Source organism: Sylvia atricapilla, chromosome 1 (genome assembly GCF_009819655.1).
Source record: "Sylvia atricapilla isolate bSylAtr1 chromosome 1, bSylAtr1.pri, whole genome shotgun sequence".
Classification (NCBI taxonomy): Eukaryota; Metazoa; Chordata; class Aves; order Passeriformes; family Sylviidae; genus Sylvia; species Sylvia atricapilla.
The window spans coordinates 58,299,731-58,320,515 of NC_089140.1; the positions used below are offsets into that span (position 1 = coordinate 58,299,731).

At 40.8% G+C, this 20,785-nt stretch overlaps 1 protein-coding gene across 4 annotated transcripts; it reads right to left on the minus strand.

Moving 5' to 3' along the window:
- Positions 1-451: 451 nt before the first annotated feature.
- ADNP2 (ADNP homeobox 2) lies at positions 452-20,725 on the minus strand. 4 transcript variants are annotated; one of them, XM_066323434.1, is made up of 5 exons: positions 20,483-20,725; positions 15,230-15,386; positions 13,275-13,394; positions 8,656-8,745; positions 452-5,724 (listed from the first exon to the last, which is right to left on the minus strand). In XM_066323434.1, exons 3-5 carry the CDS (start codon positions 13,380-13,382, stop codon positions 2,755-2,757), a joined length of 3,168 nt encoding a protein of 1,055 aa, XP_066179531.1. In that variant the 5' UTR covers positions 13,383-13,394; positions 15,230-15,386; positions 20,483-20,725; the 3' UTR covers positions 452-2,754. The 4 variants fall into 4 exon arrangements, with proteins under 4 accessions (XP_066179531.1, XP_066179521.1, XP_066179540.1 ...); XM_066323424.1 differs by having other exon boundaries at positions 15,226-15,386; positions 20,483-20,724; XM_066323443.1 differs by lacking the exon at positions 15,230-15,386.
- Between the last annotated feature and the right edge of the window lie 60 nt (positions 20,726-20,785).

The window sequence follows — 20,785 nt, forward strand, 5'->3', positions numbered from 1 at the left end:
CTGTGAAAAGCCTAGAGTAAAAAGCCTGATCTAGTTAAGGCACTGGTTTTTAACTTGGTTGTTTTCAAGCTCCTTGGCTTTCCTGAAAACCACAACCATACTGTGTTCTCAGTCACCACTTTCGTACTTCAAAATTAATTTGGTTTTTATTTCTATAGTACCCACTTAACAAGACCACAAGCATTTAGTGATAGCAAATTACTAACAAGATTTAGGAGTATCAGCCTCTAAAAAAACCACAGCTATCAATATTTGAGATAATATGTAATTACTGCAATGCACTAAGATCTACCTGACGCATCTAGATCCAAGTTCTACATCTTACTTTCTCTTACATTCCTCGTCTCTTTCAACAGCTATTCTGCACCAAAAGAAATGTTCACAAAGTCCTCTGAATGTATTAAAAGAGGGAAGAGGATGGATAGGCAATCATTTGTAGACACACCTAAGAGAAAGTTAAAAATCTGGTTTATTTGAAACTATGAAATCAAAATCCAATAAATAAAAGGTTTAACATCAACACTGGATATTGTAGGAAAACTCTGGTAAGACTGGATTGTTCCCTTAATGAACCATGAAATGACTTCCCAGCTCCCCACAGCCATGTAGTTCTCTCTACAATCTTTCCCAATTCGTGGCATGCTTTCCCCAGCTGCCCACTGCCAGACTCCCCAGTGCTGAAGTCTCACCAGCAGAACTGCCCCAAAGACGACAGGGCTCACAAGGTAGAGGCTGTAAGAGCAACAGTAAGTGCCTGTATTTCAGGACTTCTAGAGAGCATCCCTCTTCCTCAAAGCCCTCTGAACAGGTTTCAGGAACTGTGTGTTATGGCAGAGTATATTTTATTGCCTAATTTTTAATCAGCTATTATGAAGCTGTAAGAACATACTGTTTCTTAATTACTTTTTGGGGTGGGGCATGCAACTGATCCCATAAATACTATGTTTTTTTAACACTGCTATTAAATTACTAGGTTCTTCCAAACAGCAGGTTCTCTCTAAGTAACTGTATGTTACATATACATTAAAATTCTTTGAAGCAATCGATATGAAAATACTAAGATTTTATCCAAAATATAACTCCAAACACCTTGTAGAACTTCAAGCAGGAAGTCATCGAATTCTGCTAAAAATGTCACACCCTTCCAGAAACAGCAATACAACATTCTGTATCTGTTTTAAGAACTATGGCACAGGGAAAAAGTCTACTTACTACCTTAAAAAATAGAAATAAGCTTGGGCATACCACACTCTCCTACTAACACTGGCACAAGTGAACCCTATTTTTTCCTTCTTAGAAAGGAGGCTGGGAAGAGGGGGATGAAGAGGAGGAAATCAAACCAATGCATCTTACAGGTTATTTATTCGATAACTGGCTCTTGATACCAGAGGCACTCTTTGACAAGCCAGATGAAAACAAGCATATCCAGAAAGGACAGTATTCAATAAGGCCTCGATGTGGCTGCCAGTTTGTGCCTCAACTCAAGTGAACCTTCCCAACAGTTTTTCTGTAATCTCCAACAGAGATGTTCGTCCATACTCGAGGGAAGTCTGTTTGGGTTTTATACTATTGTAATGCTCTCTACAGGCCAACAAGAACCAAGTATTACATTAGTAGCACCGGCTCAGGTACTTAACAGTTTCAAGTCTTGATGCTACCAATCCAGGTTGCAGGTTCAGTCTGTATTATTTCTGACCCAAGGGACTTCAAGCCAGGGATCTAATCTGCTGGGGAGTAGGCTCTGCTCAGTTACTACCTCACAAAACAGCCATTTAAAATGTCCAATTTTCCACCAAATTTGGGTGATATTTGGAAAGGGCTTCTACACATAAGTGATGTGCACAGAGGTCATATACCCCATGTATCAAAGCAACTTGGGTTTGGTTTTTGAAAAAGGAAATAAATAAATGCTGTAGCCAAGCTTCGAACAATAGGTCAACTAGGCTTCAACACCAAATTAAAAGGATAAACACTTCTGGCTAGCAAGATCTATTTAACAGATAACACAACCATTCCAAGTCAGTTCAACTGTAACTCTTCAATGGGCACCCAAAAGCCCCTTAGTCCTCACCATGTTAATACTCAGCATAACTACAGACCACCAGACTTCACTGGCACAGGTATCCTGACTGGGAAAAAATCCACAATGCCATGTATTTCACTGCTACCAGTGCACTGGGAATTTGAAGGGGCAATGGATGTAATGGTCACAATCACTTCTCCAGTAGATGAACCAGAAAGAGGTCAAAAATATCAGGACTTAAAAATACAAATAAGCAAATACATCTTTTTCACATAGTTTACCTTGTTCTTTCAACCAACATTACACATTTTATTACTTAGAAAAGATGACACTGCAGAAAATAAAATAAAATAAAATAAAATAAAATAAAATAAAATTTGGTTTTAACAAGGACAAGGGTTTTATATGGTGGTATAAAAAAAATGTAATGGGAGCCTGGAGGCGAAGAGAAAGAAATGGAAATGGAACAAAACAAAAACAACAAAAAACCCCACTACCCCCAGGGAAGGTAAAAAGCTAAAACAAATTCCAGATGTTTAAATCTGAAGGTTTTAGCTTTTAAAATACACAACTACGTGTGCCTTTCACAATAACAGTCACAAGTGAATGATACTTTTTGTATTACTGCACCCTTTAACAGGCCAGTCAGCAAGTCAAAATAAACAATATAATGAACTGCTAAATTTTAAGTATGCAACTATGGATTGCATTTAGCTGTTATAAAAAGCTGCTTACATATCCAACGGTCCATCTTTTAGATTCAAACTGTGCTTAATGTTTTTTAGTTCAGACATACTGAAACCCATCAGCACAGATGGTTTCTGATGTTTTATCGCCTTTAAGCATGTACTCCTCATTTTTCCAAAGAATGATACAACATCAATTTTCCACGCATATAGCAGCAAAGAAAGTAATTCCACCTCTTTTTTAGAAGGATATGGCCTCTTGTGAAAGTAGTCTGACAAAAACTGTTTTTGTGCCTCATATGAATTGTGATCATACTGATTAGGATCTACCGCTAGAAAGCGAAGATCCTCACTGGAAGGAAGCTTCCTCATCTCAGTCCTAATTTTCTGTCGTTTGAAAGGCACTACTCCTGAATTCACTTCGTTCTCTTGAGACAGAGCTATGCCAGTATTTAAGCTTGGAGGCTGCTGTTCCTTATTCCTTTGGTCTTCTGCAACAAAGCAGGAATCTGATTGCTTTCTTTTCAGTACCACAGAAAGATGTTTCTCACCATTCACAATCAGCAGCTCTTTCCTCTCAGTGTGCTCAAGATGCATCTTCAGGCTTGAATTGGTGTCTTTGGGAGCACTTCTACAACGGAGCAAATGCACAGCAATAGCTGTCAGAGTCATATTTCCAGGGTACACACCACAACAGTGGATGCACTTGAAAGCAGGAGAGTTTAAAAGGGTATGCACAGTTGGCATTACATGATGCCTCTCTTTCAAATGCTTTTCATAGGTTTCTCTACCAGCAAATGTACCTAAGCAAAACGGACAGGTGAACATTTTTCTGGTGCATCTCCTGTTCACTTGTGCTGTCTGAGGTTTCACTTTGATGTAAACAGGGACAAGAATTGACGAACATATTCCAACAAACACTACCAAATGTACCTCTCTTTCACCCATGTCTTCATCTGGTAGCACTGTGTTGAAATCGAAGTGTGGAAATACAAGGCCACCCTGAGCATCATCACCTAGCTGAATTCCTTTGTTACTGTAACTTGCATGCAACTGCTTTTTCCCATTGTGTGAAGTTTTGTTGTGCTCCACTAGGCTTTTTAAGTCAAAGAAAGTACCTGTGCAAAACAAGCAAGATAAGCCATGCATGAAGATATGCTTCATAAGCTCTTCCTCACAGAGAAAACATTTACAATCGTAACACCAGATGGCCTTTTCTGTCATCCTCAGAAAGACTGCGCAAGCTGCAAGTTTGTGAGGTTCTGGGGTTTCTACCTTTACTTCACGGGGTTTGTGGGCCACCTCCATGTGCACCTCATAGACATTTGACGGGAAAAGCTCATTACAAACAGGACAGGTCTTCCACTGCTTGGCCTGTCTGACAGCCTGGCTTGTTTCAGGAGCAGGTGGGGAGGCCTGCAGGGATACATTCTCAGAGGTCAGAACCACAGGAGGAGACGGAGCATTGGCTGACAACTGGGACAGCTGAGGCACCGACCCTGACTGCACGAGCTGGACAGGCACCTGCGTAGGCGACACAGTCGCTACTCCACCACCAGGAGGTACAGGCAAAGTTACTGAGACAGGGGCCAGTGTGAAAGTAGGTACCCCATTAACCTGCTTGCCAGTGGGAATCAACTGCCTCAGTATAGAGCCCGCAGTCAAAAAAGTTGTGCTTTGAGAAACCGGAGGCTGAACTGGCTGGTTTACTGGGATAACTGCTGGAGCAACAGGTTGATTAAGCTGAAGGAATCCAGGTCCAACAGGCTGTGTGACAGGAACCACCCCAGGAGCAATAGGCTGGTTAAGCTGGAGAAGACTTGACCCAACTGTCTGCGTCATAGGAAGGACCCTGGAATCAATGGGTCTGTTCGTGTTCCCAAGTGACTGGCTGACAGACAGAATTCCTGGAGCAACTGGCTGGTTCACAGGGAGGACTCCTGGTGCAACTGATGGATTCACAGTGCCAACAGGTTGCGTAGCAGAGAGCGTTCCAGCTGGAATGGGACTGTTTATAGTACCAACGGGCTGATTAACAGGGAAGAGCGTAGGCCTGATGGGCTGATTAAGAGGAAGAACTGCAGAGGCCACAGCTCTACTTACTGTCCCAACAGAATGATGCAGAGGGAGCCGATGAGAAACAACAACGGGCTGTGAAGGGGACGACTGGATACCAAGGTTGTTCTGAGGCACAGGAGGATTGCTGGGCACAAGGGCGACGTGAGAGGATGTAGCAGCAGGAGCACAGGTGGTTTGTGGGAGGCTGCCAGAGGCACTTAGGACCGTCACTGGTCCATCTGTGTTCTGAACTGCTTGCGTCTGCACCATGCTCTGATTTTGATTATTCTGTGGAAATGCAACCTGGATGCAGGCTGGAGTTGTCACAGAACCTGCTGGGACAGCGGCAGGTCCTGCAGATGGAGCAGCTGTTGCTATAGCCAGGACAGGCTTTGGAGCAATATACATTTGTTTCACAAATCCAGGCTTTTTAATATGTTCTGAAATCAGAGATCGAAGTTTGTTCTCCAGGTCTCTGTGTGTTTCAGCTGTCAAGATATGGTACATTAAAGAATCTGGGCTGTTTGCAGGAGCATTACATTTTTTACAGTAGAACTCAAATGAATTTGGTGTACTTTCATCACATTTCTCTCCAAAATATACACTTAGTATGTTTTTAAAATGGTTTATCAGCACATGTTTCTTCATATTGTAATACAAGGTGTCTGTGAATTGACATTTTAGACACGTGAAGTTTATGATGTCACTCCTAAATTGTTTCATGCCATCCAAAATACTGACTGTATAGTTCTGTATTCGTTTATTAGACGAATGAAACATCCAGACGTGTTCTCCCACTACTTTGGAACGAGAGGAAAATGCACATTTTGGGCAAGAAACCACCATTTCTTGGTCCATTTCATCCTCATGGTAACGATGCAAGTGATTCTTGAAAGAAGTAAGCCATTTGGATGAGAACTTGCATAAGCTACAGCAGTATGGCTTTGTTCTGTATCTCTGCAAACAAAAGAAAAACATCCACTTAGAAACTGCCAGTTCCTACGCCACTGGTATCTGTTTAAATTCGCACTATCACCTGTCAAAAATGCCTTCACTGGATGTACAGCATGTATCATCTCATTCTTCTGGTTTTGAAAAGCAGATTTAAAGATGACATACTTAAGGGGAGAAACATTTGCGACTTTTTTGTTTCATTATAATTTACTAAGAAGTCTTAAATGAGTTGACTTCTCTCCTAGTTCACAAGAAGTCATTCCAAAGCCTGCATGTTTTTAAATACAGGAATCACAGAACTAGCCAGGAAAAATTTATATTTCCACTTGTATGCACATAGAAGTTTAGCATTAGGAATAGCAGCCCTTTTAATATGACACTTATAGAGCTTTATTTAGTTCAGGGTCAGCTCCTATCTACTGGACAAAAAGAGAAAAGACAGAATAGGCTTTTTTTTTCTGTATTTCAACAGCCTATTCTTCACTGAAAAGTCTCCCGATGTACCTTCCCAGCAAAGCCATAAACAACTGACTTTTTAAAGAACATTCTTTTGGAGCCAAAATAACAGAAAGTAGTAAAAACCCCCTTTATGATAAAGCAGCAATGTATTAACTCACACATACAATTTATATTAACTCACACATTCTGGTCATCCCATCAGGGTAATTTTTTAGAAAATTTACTCAAAAATGCTCAGTATAGAGCATACACATTCTTCTCAGGAAAACATTTTAACTGCTTAAGAACACTTCTATCTTGCACTAAGCAGTGGTTTGCTCCCTCAGTTTTATGTCACATGACAGCACAGCTTTTCATATCCATATGAACCTTATTTATTCTTTCTGAAAAACTGGTAGCCCCATCAACAGCTGCTTTATCTGATCATCTTCCCAGGAAGTTAATCCTGGCTCCCGCCAAAAACTACACGATCAGTCACAGCATCATCCATGTGACAAATCTGCACTCTCAAAAATCTAGTGGCATCTGTCTGTTCCCTCAGATATGTTTTTCACCTCACTGATTTCTGCCCCCATGAAACAGAGCCCAGAGGGAACACACTGTTCTGCCACAAGAGCATCCAGTCCAGTTGGATCTCCCACACACATCACAGTGACACACCGTGAAGAACAGTAACACAACACGTGCAGGGTTTGGGGGCTTTTTGTGATGCAAAAAATCCTGCCATGCAGGTTACAGTCAGCCATCTACAGACAACAGACAGCCCAGACAGCCATCCAATAGCAGTACCAAGAGAGTCTCGTGATGATCACCAAAATCTAAGCTCCAAATCCAAAAGACCGGGTCAGACAATGCCACTGGCTGGCTAAGGCTGCTGAAGAAGCATACTGCTAAGCTATCACTGAGTTATCTTCTATTTATACCCTTCAGGTGTCTCATCTCAGCTGCCAGTAAATAGTAACAAAGCAAATTAGCAGATGCATCAATCTTGAAGTTTCCCACCTGAAGAAAGGCCATTGACACTACTAAACTAATGAAGCACACAGAACATTACTAGAAGATATGCCTCACTACTTCTGAAGGAGTAAAATGACGAAGAAAAAATTCCAAACAATTCTCTTTCAGCAGAACAGAAGCATGTGGAAGCGTGCAGCTTTGATACTCTCCGTATGAAACAGCTTTACAAACTATTCTGCCAGCATGTTCTCCTTGCATACTCATGTGCTTTTTCTGTTCATAAGTCTACCAATGGCATGCCAGTTTTACAAAAAATTAGACAGGAGTTACAAGCCACTCAGGAAAAACAAAGCATCTTGGAGATAGACCAACACAACCTTCAGCTGTAAAAATGAAGCCAGAAGGCTTATTAGAGACATTGTGATAAACTCAATTAGTCCTCCTTCAAAGAACCTCTCCCAGAACGTAGTAACGCTTTCTGATGTGTAGTTTCACATTCCCACAACCTAGAATCATGCAGAAAGACAGGACAGCCTCCAAAAACAACGTTCTTCCACAATTGTTAATGTCTCCCTAAAAATAGTATGAGCGGTGGAAGCCATCAACTTCATTTACACAGACATCTATCCTCTCCAGCTTACTGAGTTTACAGGAGGAAATAACTTATTTTCCCCTTACAGCAACAACTTTGGAATAGAACATCCTGAAAGACCAACTTCTCCCAAATCTAGGCAACATGATATGCAAATGATATACATTAATAAACCAAAATTGTTTAAAGAAAATGGATAGGCACAAGGTTAGTATTCAAAAGACGCAGTTTGGCAAATCTGTTCCACAGCAACGCGTTACCAACTCCACACTGAATTTTATTGACAGGTCTTCTATAAGGAGGCAATGAGGGGCTCCAAGACTCTTCAGCAAGACTGGCATGTCTAAATTTTTTTCTGGACATACTCCTCTACTCTATACACAGCATCTTAGAAACTTGCTACTATGTAAAATTATAGAATTGTTCACCTCAACCCTGCCTTTCTTGTAGAGTCTAGCTATACAAAACTAAAAGCTGCTTCACTAACAAATCCAACTGGAAAGTTTTCCACTGCCACCCCACACCAAGCCACTAATAATAATTTCATCTTAATCCACTTGCATCTACACAATCACATTTTCACCCTTCCAATGAAACAGGAGCCATGTTGTACACAAGGCCATGCTAAGACTACACATTAGGTTAGGCTAAAAAGGCGGAACATTAGCGTGAAATCTTAAACACTGATGTTCAGGGTTGTATCCTTAAAGACTCCAAATGGTAACTGAGTCCCCATAACCAGTTGCATTACTGGAAAAAACAAGCAGGAAATGTAAGATTATTCCCTGACTAATAGCATTTAGAAAACAAATATTAAAGCTAATTTTTTTTCCATAAAAAAGCTGCATTCCAATTTCTAAAAACTGTGAAATTCAGCAACTCCACCCAGCATGTTTACCCAGAATTTGTGTCACAAACATACATACCTTCTTTTTGCCCACAGGCTCCCAAGGAGATACATCACTCCATGAAGTGTTACAAAAGTAGTTTTCACCTGCATCAAAACTTTTAAGATTCTAAAAGTAAAATAAAAACAAGAAATGAAAACAAGGCTTTTGCAGTCTTTTCTGAATATAAAGAAATTCTCAATAGGAAATAAGAAAAAGAAAAACCACACAAAGACAGCATGACTTGAGGTCCCAAAATTTCATTCAAAGAAATTACTTCTTTGACCATCTTTGATTTATTTTACCTCAAATATTTGTTCATATGACTACCTGGTAATAGAGTAGGAATTCTGAACATTTCACAGTTACTGAAAATAATATAGGGAGTGAAAACATTTACACTCAAATTCCACTGCTTCCAGCCAAGTTCACAGTGAACACTCAAACTATTTTTCCCTTCTACCTTCCTCCTCCTTCACTGGTAATATTTTATTGCTTACTTCCATGTATTAACTTACCACTACCATTTACAACAGGTTTTAGTATTAAATCTGCATAGCACCGTTATACTTTTAACTTGGAAAACCAAAACACCTTCACAGAATCTGATTTCCAAAAGCTATTTTTCCTGAAGCTGCAAATGCAACAATATTACTGTGCCTGCATCAACTCTGTCAGGGAAAGCAACTGTCCTTTACAGCCTTCTTCTAATTAATCCCATCAGAGCAGTTCACATCCCTCAAGCCAAAGACAGCTATTACCCTAAAAATACTAAGTTCACCTCCAGATTTCTAAGACCCACACATATTTAAACACAAACTTAATGGGACAAAAAAACAAATAAAAAACAAACAAAAAAACCCCCACCTAGATTCATATTTACTGGGCATTTCTGAAGACTCTAAACTCTATTCAACAGCACACCAGAATGCTTTGAAGGAAACACAGGCTACAAATCCAGGCTTTGCCCATAAAACTTGCATCTCTTCTCCCCTCACATTCTTCCCTTTCATAAATCTCTCTTCACTCAAAACTGTAGATTACTTAGAAAAGGCATGATTTCCAACTCTGCACCAAACCCCACTGCAACAGCAGAAGTACATATGTAACACTTAAGATCAGATAACCTTATGAAAGGAGTGAAATTTATAAATCTAACATTTTGTGTTATGTGAAATTTAGCAGCAACACTGAATATAGTCAGCAACGAGGACAAACAAAGCTTCAACAATCAAACAACTATAGAATCCTCTTTAATGCAGGCTCTTGTCCATCTGCACCACTGAGCATTCCTGTGTGTTCAGCAAATTACAGTAAGACAGAATATCATGCCAGTGATAATCTGATTTTAACTTCATTATTCAAGAATGCAGCTGAGTCTGCAATATGCTGTCTACCTTTTCAACTGTCAAGTATGCTCAGAGAGAATCCCGAAAAGCTCAGGGCAATAATAAACAAATCCCTTGCAATCTAACCAACACCTAGACACTGAATGAGTCATGTATTTGCCCTTCAACCAATCCTAAAAAACCCCACAACCAACCAACCAACCACCACCCCAAAAAACCACCAAACCAAAAAACCCAAACAAACAAACAAACAAAACCCCCACCAACCGAAAAAATAAACCCACACAAAAACCCCAGGAATCTTAGCAAGAACTCCTTGCATAGAACAAGAGAAATCTGAGAACTTTAGAGAGCTATTTTTGATAGAGAAAATGGAGGCTTGAGATTTACTAAAACTTTTTCAGCTGAACATGCTGGAGTGAATTACACACTGTTAAAAAAAGGCTTCTCAAAGTTTCTGGCTTATCTGAAATATGTTGTTTTTGGTTTGAGAGACAGGCTCCTACACTTAAACACCAGATTCCCACAAGTCAAACACACATAACACGTATAGATAATTTTGCTGAAACTGCTATTTCCTACAGAGGAATACATACTAATAAAAACAACCATTCTTATCAATACAATTAGTGGTACAAATGCCTGATGTGAACGCTTGCTTTAAACAGAGATGTGCTAATTAGTTATGCCCTTCCCACATTTCTCACTTCCAGGAGGGGACAAAACCAGAAGGGTAAAAAGAAAGGAACAAAGCTGTCTGAGAAGCCTGACTGATCCTGATGCATAACAGGCATTTTTAAGTTCAAGAGAAAAACATTTTTAAACTAAGAACTGTTCTCCCTTCTGTATTAAAACTATCATGGTTTTCCATAACAAAACCATAAAAAGCTGAGAGTTTAAATGATGACACAGAATCCTAGAACAGAATCATGGAATGGTTTGGGTTGGAAAGGACCCTACAAATCATCTAGCCTGTCGTGGGCAGGGATGCCACTCACCGAGCCATGATGCCCAGGGCCCCATCCCACCTCACCTTAAACACTGCCAGGGATGGGGCATCCACAGCTCCTCTGAGTAACTGTGCCAATGCCTCAGCACCCTCTGAACAAAGAATTTCTTCCTCTACCATCTAATTTAAATCTACTTTCTTTCAGTTTAAAACATTGCTGCCCTTTGTCCTGTCTCTATCTGTCAATATAAAAAGTCCCTCTCCCTCCTTTTTATGAGCCCCCTTCGGGTACTGCAGGACTGCAATTAAGTCTCCCCAAAGCCTTCTCTCCTCCAGGCTAAAAACCCCAGCTCTCTCAGCATGTCTTCAGCTTCAGAGCAGAGGTGCTCCAGCCCTCTGATCATCTTCATGGCCCTCAAGATCACAGTATGTTAGAGGAGCTGAAAGAGTCTACTAAGAGAAAACCTCCAACCTTACAGTCTATTTAAAGGCACTACCTGGAGAATCAAACCAGTACTCCAGCCAAAATGGTCATGTTTTCTTCCTAGCAGAGATCGATTACCCTAAAAACTAATCCCTTTGGTCTCTAAGCTACAGAGAGGTACTAGTCATACATGATATTCCTTCATCTTCCTCACAAACATTATCACGTCTTATTACAACACTGCAAGACCAATTCTAAGACCAGATGCAGGTAACAAAAGCTAAAACTTAAGGCAACATTAGCATATCATATTTCAATCCACTTCTTACATTGTCCAGATACTTCATAAAGAGCCCAAAAAGCAATCTCAATATTTGAGAAAGCAAACTTTAAGTACTTCCCACTAGATGGTCTTCAAGTTTTATTAAAATTTCACACACCCCGTGCTACCAAAAAGAAATACCACCATCATATGAACCAAGTACAAATCAAGCTATAAAAAACACTTTTCTACTGCTAAAGTTGTACCAAAATCAGACACAGATTACATGGAAAAAGCAAACTGAAGTTATGAACTTGGCTGAGGGAGAATTATTTGCAAAAAAAAACCCTAATATGGTATTTTTGGCCCAAATCTCATAGAGGTTTTTCCATAGTGGAAATGTCTGCCCAGTTTCCCACCACCATCAGTTATTTAAAATGAAGCAAAACCAACTAAATGCACATTATACATAACCCCAAAAACCCAATCAAATACAAAACAACTTATTATTTACCATTGAAGTCTATGCAACAATCAAAGGGACCACAACCAATTTCATAGTAAAAACCTGTCACCATCAAAACATTCCTACTTCAAATGGTCAAGACAGACCCAGCTTCTGAGTTAGAAGTGTGACCATAGAACAATATTAACAAAACAAAAACAGCAAGTAAATGGAAATTACTAGCCATTATAATTTTCCTTGAGCTATTACATTTAGATATATACAACACTGTTCAACTGCAATGACAAAGAATGTTCCAAAATCAATTATGCATGTAGTCTTGAACAATTTTTTCTCAGTTACTTACAGAGTTTCAGAGAGAAACCACCACAAAAGAGACAACAGCATCCTTATAGAGTGTTAACCATACTTTAGTACTGCCATACAGAAGCAATCAATCTCTTAACTTTGGTCAACATTAAGTTGAGAATATACTCAACAGCCAAAAAAATAAAGCCTATGCAGCAGTTCACTGAAATACACTATTGTTAAGAAACGGAATTACATTGCTGTGTTTGCGCCTTTTCTGGTATTAGGTTTGTCAATCTCATGGTGTGCTTTCTTTCTGATTGATGCACAAATTTTTTTTCTTTAAGTGCCAACAGTGCTACTAGGTCTATATTAATCACTCCAGTACACCTGTTCATATTTTTCAAGATGCAGAACCAAACTAAAACTCAATAAGACCATTCTGGTACTTTTCACCAGACACAAAGTTTAAAGGCTTATCCATTTTCAGAAATGCTGAGGATTTGTATCAGAGCTTTGCCCTTGATAAGTGATGGAATGTCCTTGAGGAGACTCAAGTCCTCATCTGCTTGAGATTTTAAAAGAATTTAAAAAAATTGCTGCATAGCACACAAATAATAATTCATTAGTCTGTGGTATTTTTTTCCTGAAGATGTACTGCTTCCTTGTTGAAACATTACTAAGAGAATACACGGCACCATCTATGACACATCTTTTTAAGAAACCCACCCTCTTGCACTGTTACATACTAACACACTGAATTCCTGCCCTGGGCGTGAGCAGTCAGTAATGAGTAACCCCTGAAGCAAGGACCCTCCAAAAAGATCTATGACAGAGAGGCATCATATATACACCAAAAAGTGAAATATTTGTCAGGAGTTCACATTTCAGATTCATTTACACTCTTTCAAATCCTTTACCTTCAACAACTCCCTGCAGCTGTCAAGCCCAAGATCCACAAGAATGTCCTTCACCTTTTTTCGAGCCTTCCTTATATTATCAAGGTTTTGAACAGGAATTTGAAACATTTTGCACTTTTCCTGGGGGAAAAAAAACACAACCAAAAAAAAAAATAAAGAAAAAAGAAAAAAATGCAGAGGAAAAATAAAAAAGAACTAAAAAAGGGAGGAAATACTTGAACACAGGCACTTGCATTTAACAGTGTTAAAATAAGAATTAAAATCTGAAAAATCCTAGAATAGAAATATTTAGGTTAGAAAAGACCTCTAAGATTATCGAGTCCACATTAACCCACCACAGTCAGTGCATCATTAACCATGTCTCTCATCACAACACCTACATGTCTTTTAAATGCCTCCATAGATGGGGACTGAACTATTTCCCTTGCCAGCCCATTCTAGTGCTTGGCAACCCTGAAGCAGTTTTGAAGAAGTTTTTCTGAATACTTCTGAAGAAGTTTTTCCTAATACTCCATTTAAACCTTTCCTGGTGCAACTTGATCTTGTCCTGTCACTTGCTACTTGGGGGAAGAGAGCAACCCCCACCTGGCTACACCCTCCTTCCAGGCAGTTGTAGAGAGCAATAACATCTTCCCTTGAGCCTCCTTTTCTGCAGGCTGAATACCCCCAGCTCCCTCAGCCACGCCTCACAGGACTTGTGCTCAGACCGTTCCCCAGCTCCACTGCCCTTCTCAGAACTCACTCCAGCTCCTCAATGCCTTGAGGCGAAGTCTCACCAGCGCCGAGTGCAGAGTGCACAGCCCATCGCTCCTGCTGGACACACTGCTGCTAATATGGGCCAGGATAGCATTTCTTAAATATGGAAACACAAAATCCTTAAGCCAAAGAAGCAGGTCCATGAATATTTCCCACTAAATTGCTTGACTGATTTTAAAGGAAACACAATCTAATTTGGGGAGGGCCCCAAAAACTTTATATTTCTTCTGTCTACAGAAAATTCAAAATTTTTCTTTCAGCTCTCCTTGTATCTACATGGCAGAAATAGTGGTTTTGTAGGGTTTTTGTAAAAGAACATGAACACCAGAATTTTATTAAGTTCGATTCAGAAAATTACTGTCACTATCATTTAGGAATGAGAAATTCAACACCTTTCAACTTGAATGTTGTCATCAAGATGAGAAGTCTCTGATAATTTTGTCTGCTGTCATGCATGTACATTCTTAAAATATGGTTGCTAGTAAAATCTAGATTTCCTGCAGAATTTTCTACTTCTGTAAAGTTGTAAGATATCCCCATGGGCTCAACTTTAGAAGTATGTCAGACTTTGTCAACTCCTTCCTTGATTACAGCAAGATGCAATTTAGACTGAGCTTTAAGAAACTACAATGAACATGGAATGCAAAACATAACCCGAAGCCTGCACTGAAAAAGGTCACTGGAAGTTTCTCCAGTATTTGGTGCTTAAGTTGCTGACAGGATCTAGGAGCATTTACAACATCTTAGTCCTTACTGCTAAATAATTTATCCATCCAGGACACACTTGAACAGGAAAAAAAGAAAAAAAAATAGAAATAAAGGAAATCCCCAGACAGCACTTCAGCACAGACAGTCTCAAATGTCTTGAACAGCTGTACTTTATCAAAAAAAAGCAAGCTCCCTGCCAACACAAAAGTTCTTCTCCAAATCATAAGACTTTCATGCAATAGTTGCAAAATCCCCTTGCTTGTAAGACACCAGCTACAAGCTAAGCCTCAAAACAAAACCCCCAAAAAAGCCACAAAAAACCAATCAAAGAAAACTCAGAAAAAACCCCACACAAAACGAAACAAAAACCCCGAACCCCACCAACCATATAGAAAAATGTTCCAGTCTGTATGTAACCCCCCCAAACCTTAATTTATGTATAAAATATACAACTGAGGGGTTTATAATTAAAATTTAAACAACTCACATACTATTCTTTGCTTCTTCTCCCCCAAAAGGAAAGGTGTGTAGAGAGAAATGGAGAGGGAACCCCATTTGACAGACGCTAGTCTTGTTTACTAGTGTTTTTTATCACGAAGAAATCCAGAAGACAGTCTGATGCCATTGGGGTGGGTGTAGAACAGAAACCTATACAGAATGGAATAAATCAGAGTAACTGGTCTGGCATTCTCTCAAAACGTAACGAGCAAAAATTGGACATAAAATACTCTTTTCAAAGCAAGGTCCATCAGGAGTTTGCAGAGCCCCTAGGTAAAAATTTAAGATCAGTTCCTCTGTGACAACAGGTTATGCACATCGACCCCATGTTCCAGTACAGGTAACAACAGAGCTGACTGGACACCAACATGCCCAGATCAGCCAGAAGGAGGTGTAGTTCAACACATTAGACTCCACTGGGAACAGTTCCACCATCTCAGTCTTTCAACTCATACACCGATGCTAGTGTAGAAGGTGAAGCATGCATTTTTGAGGCGTGTCTACGTCACAAATAAGAAACAGTCTACAAGGTGCAGAATGCAACATCCATGTACCTCAACAGTTTTCTTTACCAGTAATCATTCTGAAATTCTTAATGCGGGAGGGAGGGAGGGAGAGAGGGAGGGAGGAAGGTTATTCATCGTCCTGAAATTCTTAATCCAGGAGAAAGAAAAACACACCAACACCCCCACCGCAACAGAGAAAACATGAATATAAATTACTTCCCAGTTTTCAAGCAGTTGGCCTTCAATCCAAAGGCCACCACGTGCAAACAGTGTCATTCAGCAGGTATTTAAACAACCTTCTTGGGAGTAAGGATCTTAAAGGATCTCACACCAGAATCACAGAATGACAGAATGGTTTGGGTTGGAATGGACTTTAAAGATCATCTCATTCCAAACCTCCTCCCATGCTCAAAGCCCCATCCCACCCAGCCTTGAACACTTGTAGGGATGGCGCATCCACACCTTCTCTGGAAAACCTCTGCCAGTGCCTCACCACCCTCACAGTTAAGAATTTCTTCCTCATATCTAATCTAAATCTACCCTCTTGGAGTCCCTGTAACCATTAGACCAGCAATGCCCCACCATAAAGGTCACAAAAGATTAACCTTCCAAGCTTATTCCCTTAAGCCCTCGTTGAATTTCTTGACTATTATGCAGTTTATTATCCACATTTTCATACTAATAATTTATTTTTCTTGTATTTTGGACATTCTTCAGGCTTTAGTTTGCACTTTGGCTGCACACATTTGTTGGTCCACATTCCACTCTTAACCAACAAATTCAACATGAAAGGACTACAGTAAAACTGAACTAAGGCTACCAAGAATCTTGATCATTTTATCGCGCTGCCTATCTAAAAGACAAAAATTTTTCCTTCACTGCTTTTAATTGATGCTTTTAAAAAACATTTTTGAAAGGTTGAGTTTTCAGACTCAGTGCCACTTAATGAACAGAACCAAGGCAAATTTTTAGCAAAATAAAAGAATAATTTTAGCAGCTAGTATCTCAAATTCAGTTCTAAGAAGGCCATTCAATTCTTGCTCACTATTTTAGCCATCAAGCCATTCCTGCATTTGTTGTTTGTTTAGATAACATCTCCAAAATTATATACACAGTGGAGCTTTATTCAGGACTACAGGTTCCTTTCATTTCTACATCTGTTATCATAGATTGTAACAGCCGACTAACTACATTTGGTTTTTCAAAGATCACAAATGCAACTCTCCCCTTCCAGCAGTACTGCAGTACCAGGCTAAAAGATGGTAAGTCTGCGCAGTATCTCAGTAGTCAAAGACACCAGTTTACAAACTATCTTTAACTATCATTTCTCTGCATTAAGAAAAGGCAAAAATACTAACACTGTACCTCTGCAAAGTGAGAAGTCATCACAAAATGGCTTTCCTTCTACTCTTAGAAGCATTCTCATTCGCCTTGGAAGGAACCTCCGGGGAAACCCAGTCCAGCTTCCTACAGGCAGGCTGAACTATTAACCGCAGCCAGGGCACTCTGCTTTGGCCAGTCAGGTTTGGTAGCTTCTCTGGGCAGCCTCCTCCAGTGACAGACTGTTCACACTGAGAGCTTTTTTCCTTACATGAAATCTGCACCACTTTTGTTTGTGTTCCTACAGGAAGAAGGCATTTGCAAGCAAACTAAAATGGAGTTGGTGTGGAGCTGGCACAAGGAAGATGCACCTATGTCCCTTCAATGGGCATGCAAATACTTCCAGCAAAATCCAGTCCGCTAGATAATCGGGCCTTTCTAGAGTTTTCAGGAAAAGAGGCATGTTAGAAGATCCACAGAGAAAATGGCCATAATGTAACTCTCTGGACACCCGGCAATCCGTACAGAAGCAAGATCTCTAGACATGTTCCTAAGTGCTTGGCCTTCCCTAGTCTGCCACTTAAAGAACTGTTTTGAGCAGGGAAATTATGAAAGACTTATGGAACTTTGTCCTTTCACAGTATCCACCTTGGAAACGGAATTAGTTTTTGCTACTTTTATCTAGTAACTGTCATTAGTAAATGAGAAAGAGATTTTAATAAAGACTTTGATCTTTTTAAATAGTTTGTACCTTTTACAGGACCTTTATAAAAGTTTATAGGTTTGGAACATTTGGGTTGGAGTATTTTGAAAGGTTTGCTAACCAACTTGTATTTCAGCAGTTATCAGAACTGACAAGCACCAATAAAGAATTATTTTCATTATATTAAACTCATTAGAAGTTGACAATTCAGTACTAGTTCAGAAAACAAGAAAAACGGCTTCACTCCTCAAAGTGGAAAGAAAGCATGCAACCTATTTCTAAGAATACAAGGAACAGGAACACTGGATGGCAGAGAGCAGCTAGGAGGACAGGCACACTAAGAAACTGCCTAGGAGAATGCAAATTTGGCTCGGCTATGCCACATTTTACCTTCATCAATTTCGTTTTGTTTCTGATAAGCTTACAAGTCCTCTAAGAAGTCACACCTGGGTATGTACTCAACCACACATTACATGGTCAGTTCCATTTCCCGCACTCTTATCTCTGCCTTCTGAAAGATCCCTAACCGGATTCACAAGTACCTTGGCACCATCAAAGCTTTTCCAACCTATGGAAGGAGAGGGAAGAAAGCTTCCCAAAGGAAAAAAGTCGACTGATGAGAATGGATGTTATTCTTGTTCATCGTTTAATCTGTTGTAATTCAAAATATATTCTAATGAAACTTATAAAGAGCAGTTCTTGTCAACAAAGTAGTTCCTCTTTATAGTCTTATATTTAAATTTCTATCCAAGGGCAACTTGACAGAAACCTCAGGTAAGAAAAGAAATTTAACTCTTCTTTGTCCATCTATATCAGAAACCTCTGGGCATTTCAAATCCTGGATCTCTTAGAGTCACAGTAATCCTGCTCTTTTCAGGGCTATAAACCACATGCCTGTTATAAAGGTGACTTTGCCCAACACCAAGATGCCAATCATCCAACAGCTATTAACACAATGATGAGCAGTAAGGGGTGTGATAACACAGATGAAGATGCAGCACAACAACCTGCATCTTACCTAATAAATCAAAGCAAATTAAGATCACTAACTTCAGCTACTGTGGTTTAAATAACTATTGTGACGGTTCACTAATACACAACTAAGTTCCTGCTATCCTAGGCTGGTGAGAAGAGATGAAGGGACACTACCACTTAAACTCATGGAGCCTTCCTAATGCACTCACAAATGCTTTGACTCTCTTGGGAGTCCCTTCTGGGCATTGGCCAGAACCTGAAACCAGCAGGATCCAAGTTCATCCTAGGCAACATAAGCATCTGCATGGAGCACACTCAAATCCTGCAGGATCTGTCAGCCCCATGTGTATGTGAGCAGAAGAGTCACGGCCTACACACAGCTATTCCAGGAAGAAGTACCACTGCATTTGTGCTGCATTCATCAGCTTAGTGTGACCCCAAAACTTTGCACTTTACGAATGCACACAACAGTCTACAGCACAAATAATCCAAACTGACAAAGAGGACAGAACTGAACAAATCCCCCTCCAGGGCTGTGCAACAAGTTTCAGAAGGACTAAAGTGTTCAAACACAAATCAGCTCCACTAGCACTCAGCAAGACTTAGCCCAAATCCAGGAGTTCCTAACGGAAAAACATAAGGTGCAACAAAACTCTGTGCACTCTTCCTTGTTGCTAAAGATTTACTGTAATTTGTGGATGTTGTTTTGTACAAAACTTCCAAGAAACAAACCACAGAAATTATTGCAGTTTATCAGATACAGTGTACCTTGTAATAGGTCTTTTTACAGCTTATAATATACTTCATTTCTTACCCAGTTCCTCTAAATATTATGCTAAAGAAATTCCCGGTTTTTGATTAAAGAGAAAGTTTATTAAAAAGAGCACTAGGATTCCTGGAATATAGATTCGATATCCCAAGAGTCTTTTAAGTATTTCATTATAGCACTTTACAACTGTTTTTCAGAAACACGCATTTTTGTTGACAGAAAACTGTTAGGGGCAACAACCAATTTCCCTCCAGTAACTTACTCATCAGAATTTTATCAGCAGAAAGTGAGTTGTTCATAACTCTGACAGCACAGGACTCTGACACGTGTCTTTTACTCTGTTTAAAGACCAGGACAACTGGAACTCCCCATTACCTGCTCTCGACCACAGAGCAAGCGCACTCAAACGGTTTTCATGGCTTGCATTGTGTGAGTTGGGTTTGTTTACATTATTCATAAACTTTTTTCTAAACATATGCACGGCTGAGGCGCCATAAGGATATTCAACGTAATTTTGCATCCCATTAACTACAATTCCATTAACCGATTCCATTAATTGGTGATGAAGTGCTGGTTCCGTACGTGTACCATTCCTGCCTATGCTACTGCTTGCCACAAACTGGTTCAAATTAAAACAATTAATTAAAAGTAATTTATATTATCCATCCACAGACTTCAAAGCAAGCTATTAAGCTGGTTCCTTAGACACTCCATCGCTGAAGTGCGACCTGGAACTAAAGAACCACCACGCAAGAAGCGCAGTGATAACGAGCTGTTCGCAGCCCACAGCGGCGGCGAGGCAGCGGGGGAGCGCTCCCGTGAAAGACGCCTCACATGACGGGGCCCGGCCGGAGCCGTCCCGTCCCTCCCTGCCCGCCCGGGGAAGCCGCTCCGAGCTCGCAGCGTCCGTCGAGCCGAAAGCGCGCAGCCACTAGGGCGTTCGCCGCCCTCCGCCCCGCCCCGCCGCACGTACCCGGCCGGGCTGCAGGGGGAGCCCCCACCGCTGCTGCTGCTCCTCCTGCTCCCGCTCCTCCTCCTGCTCCTACGGCCGCCGCCGTCGCCCGCCGCGGTCCCGCACCGCCACCGCCCGCCGCTCACGACTGCGGCTCTGCCCTCAGCGCTGCGCCCAGAGCAGCCGCCGGTGCCGCCGCTCCCGCGGCCCCGCCCCAAGGCCCCGCCTCCCGGCGCCGCCGCGCTCGGTGCGTGCCCGGGCGCCCCGCGCGCGCCTCGCCCCGCGCTCGCCTCCCTCAGCGCCCGCCGCCCGCACCGCCGCCCG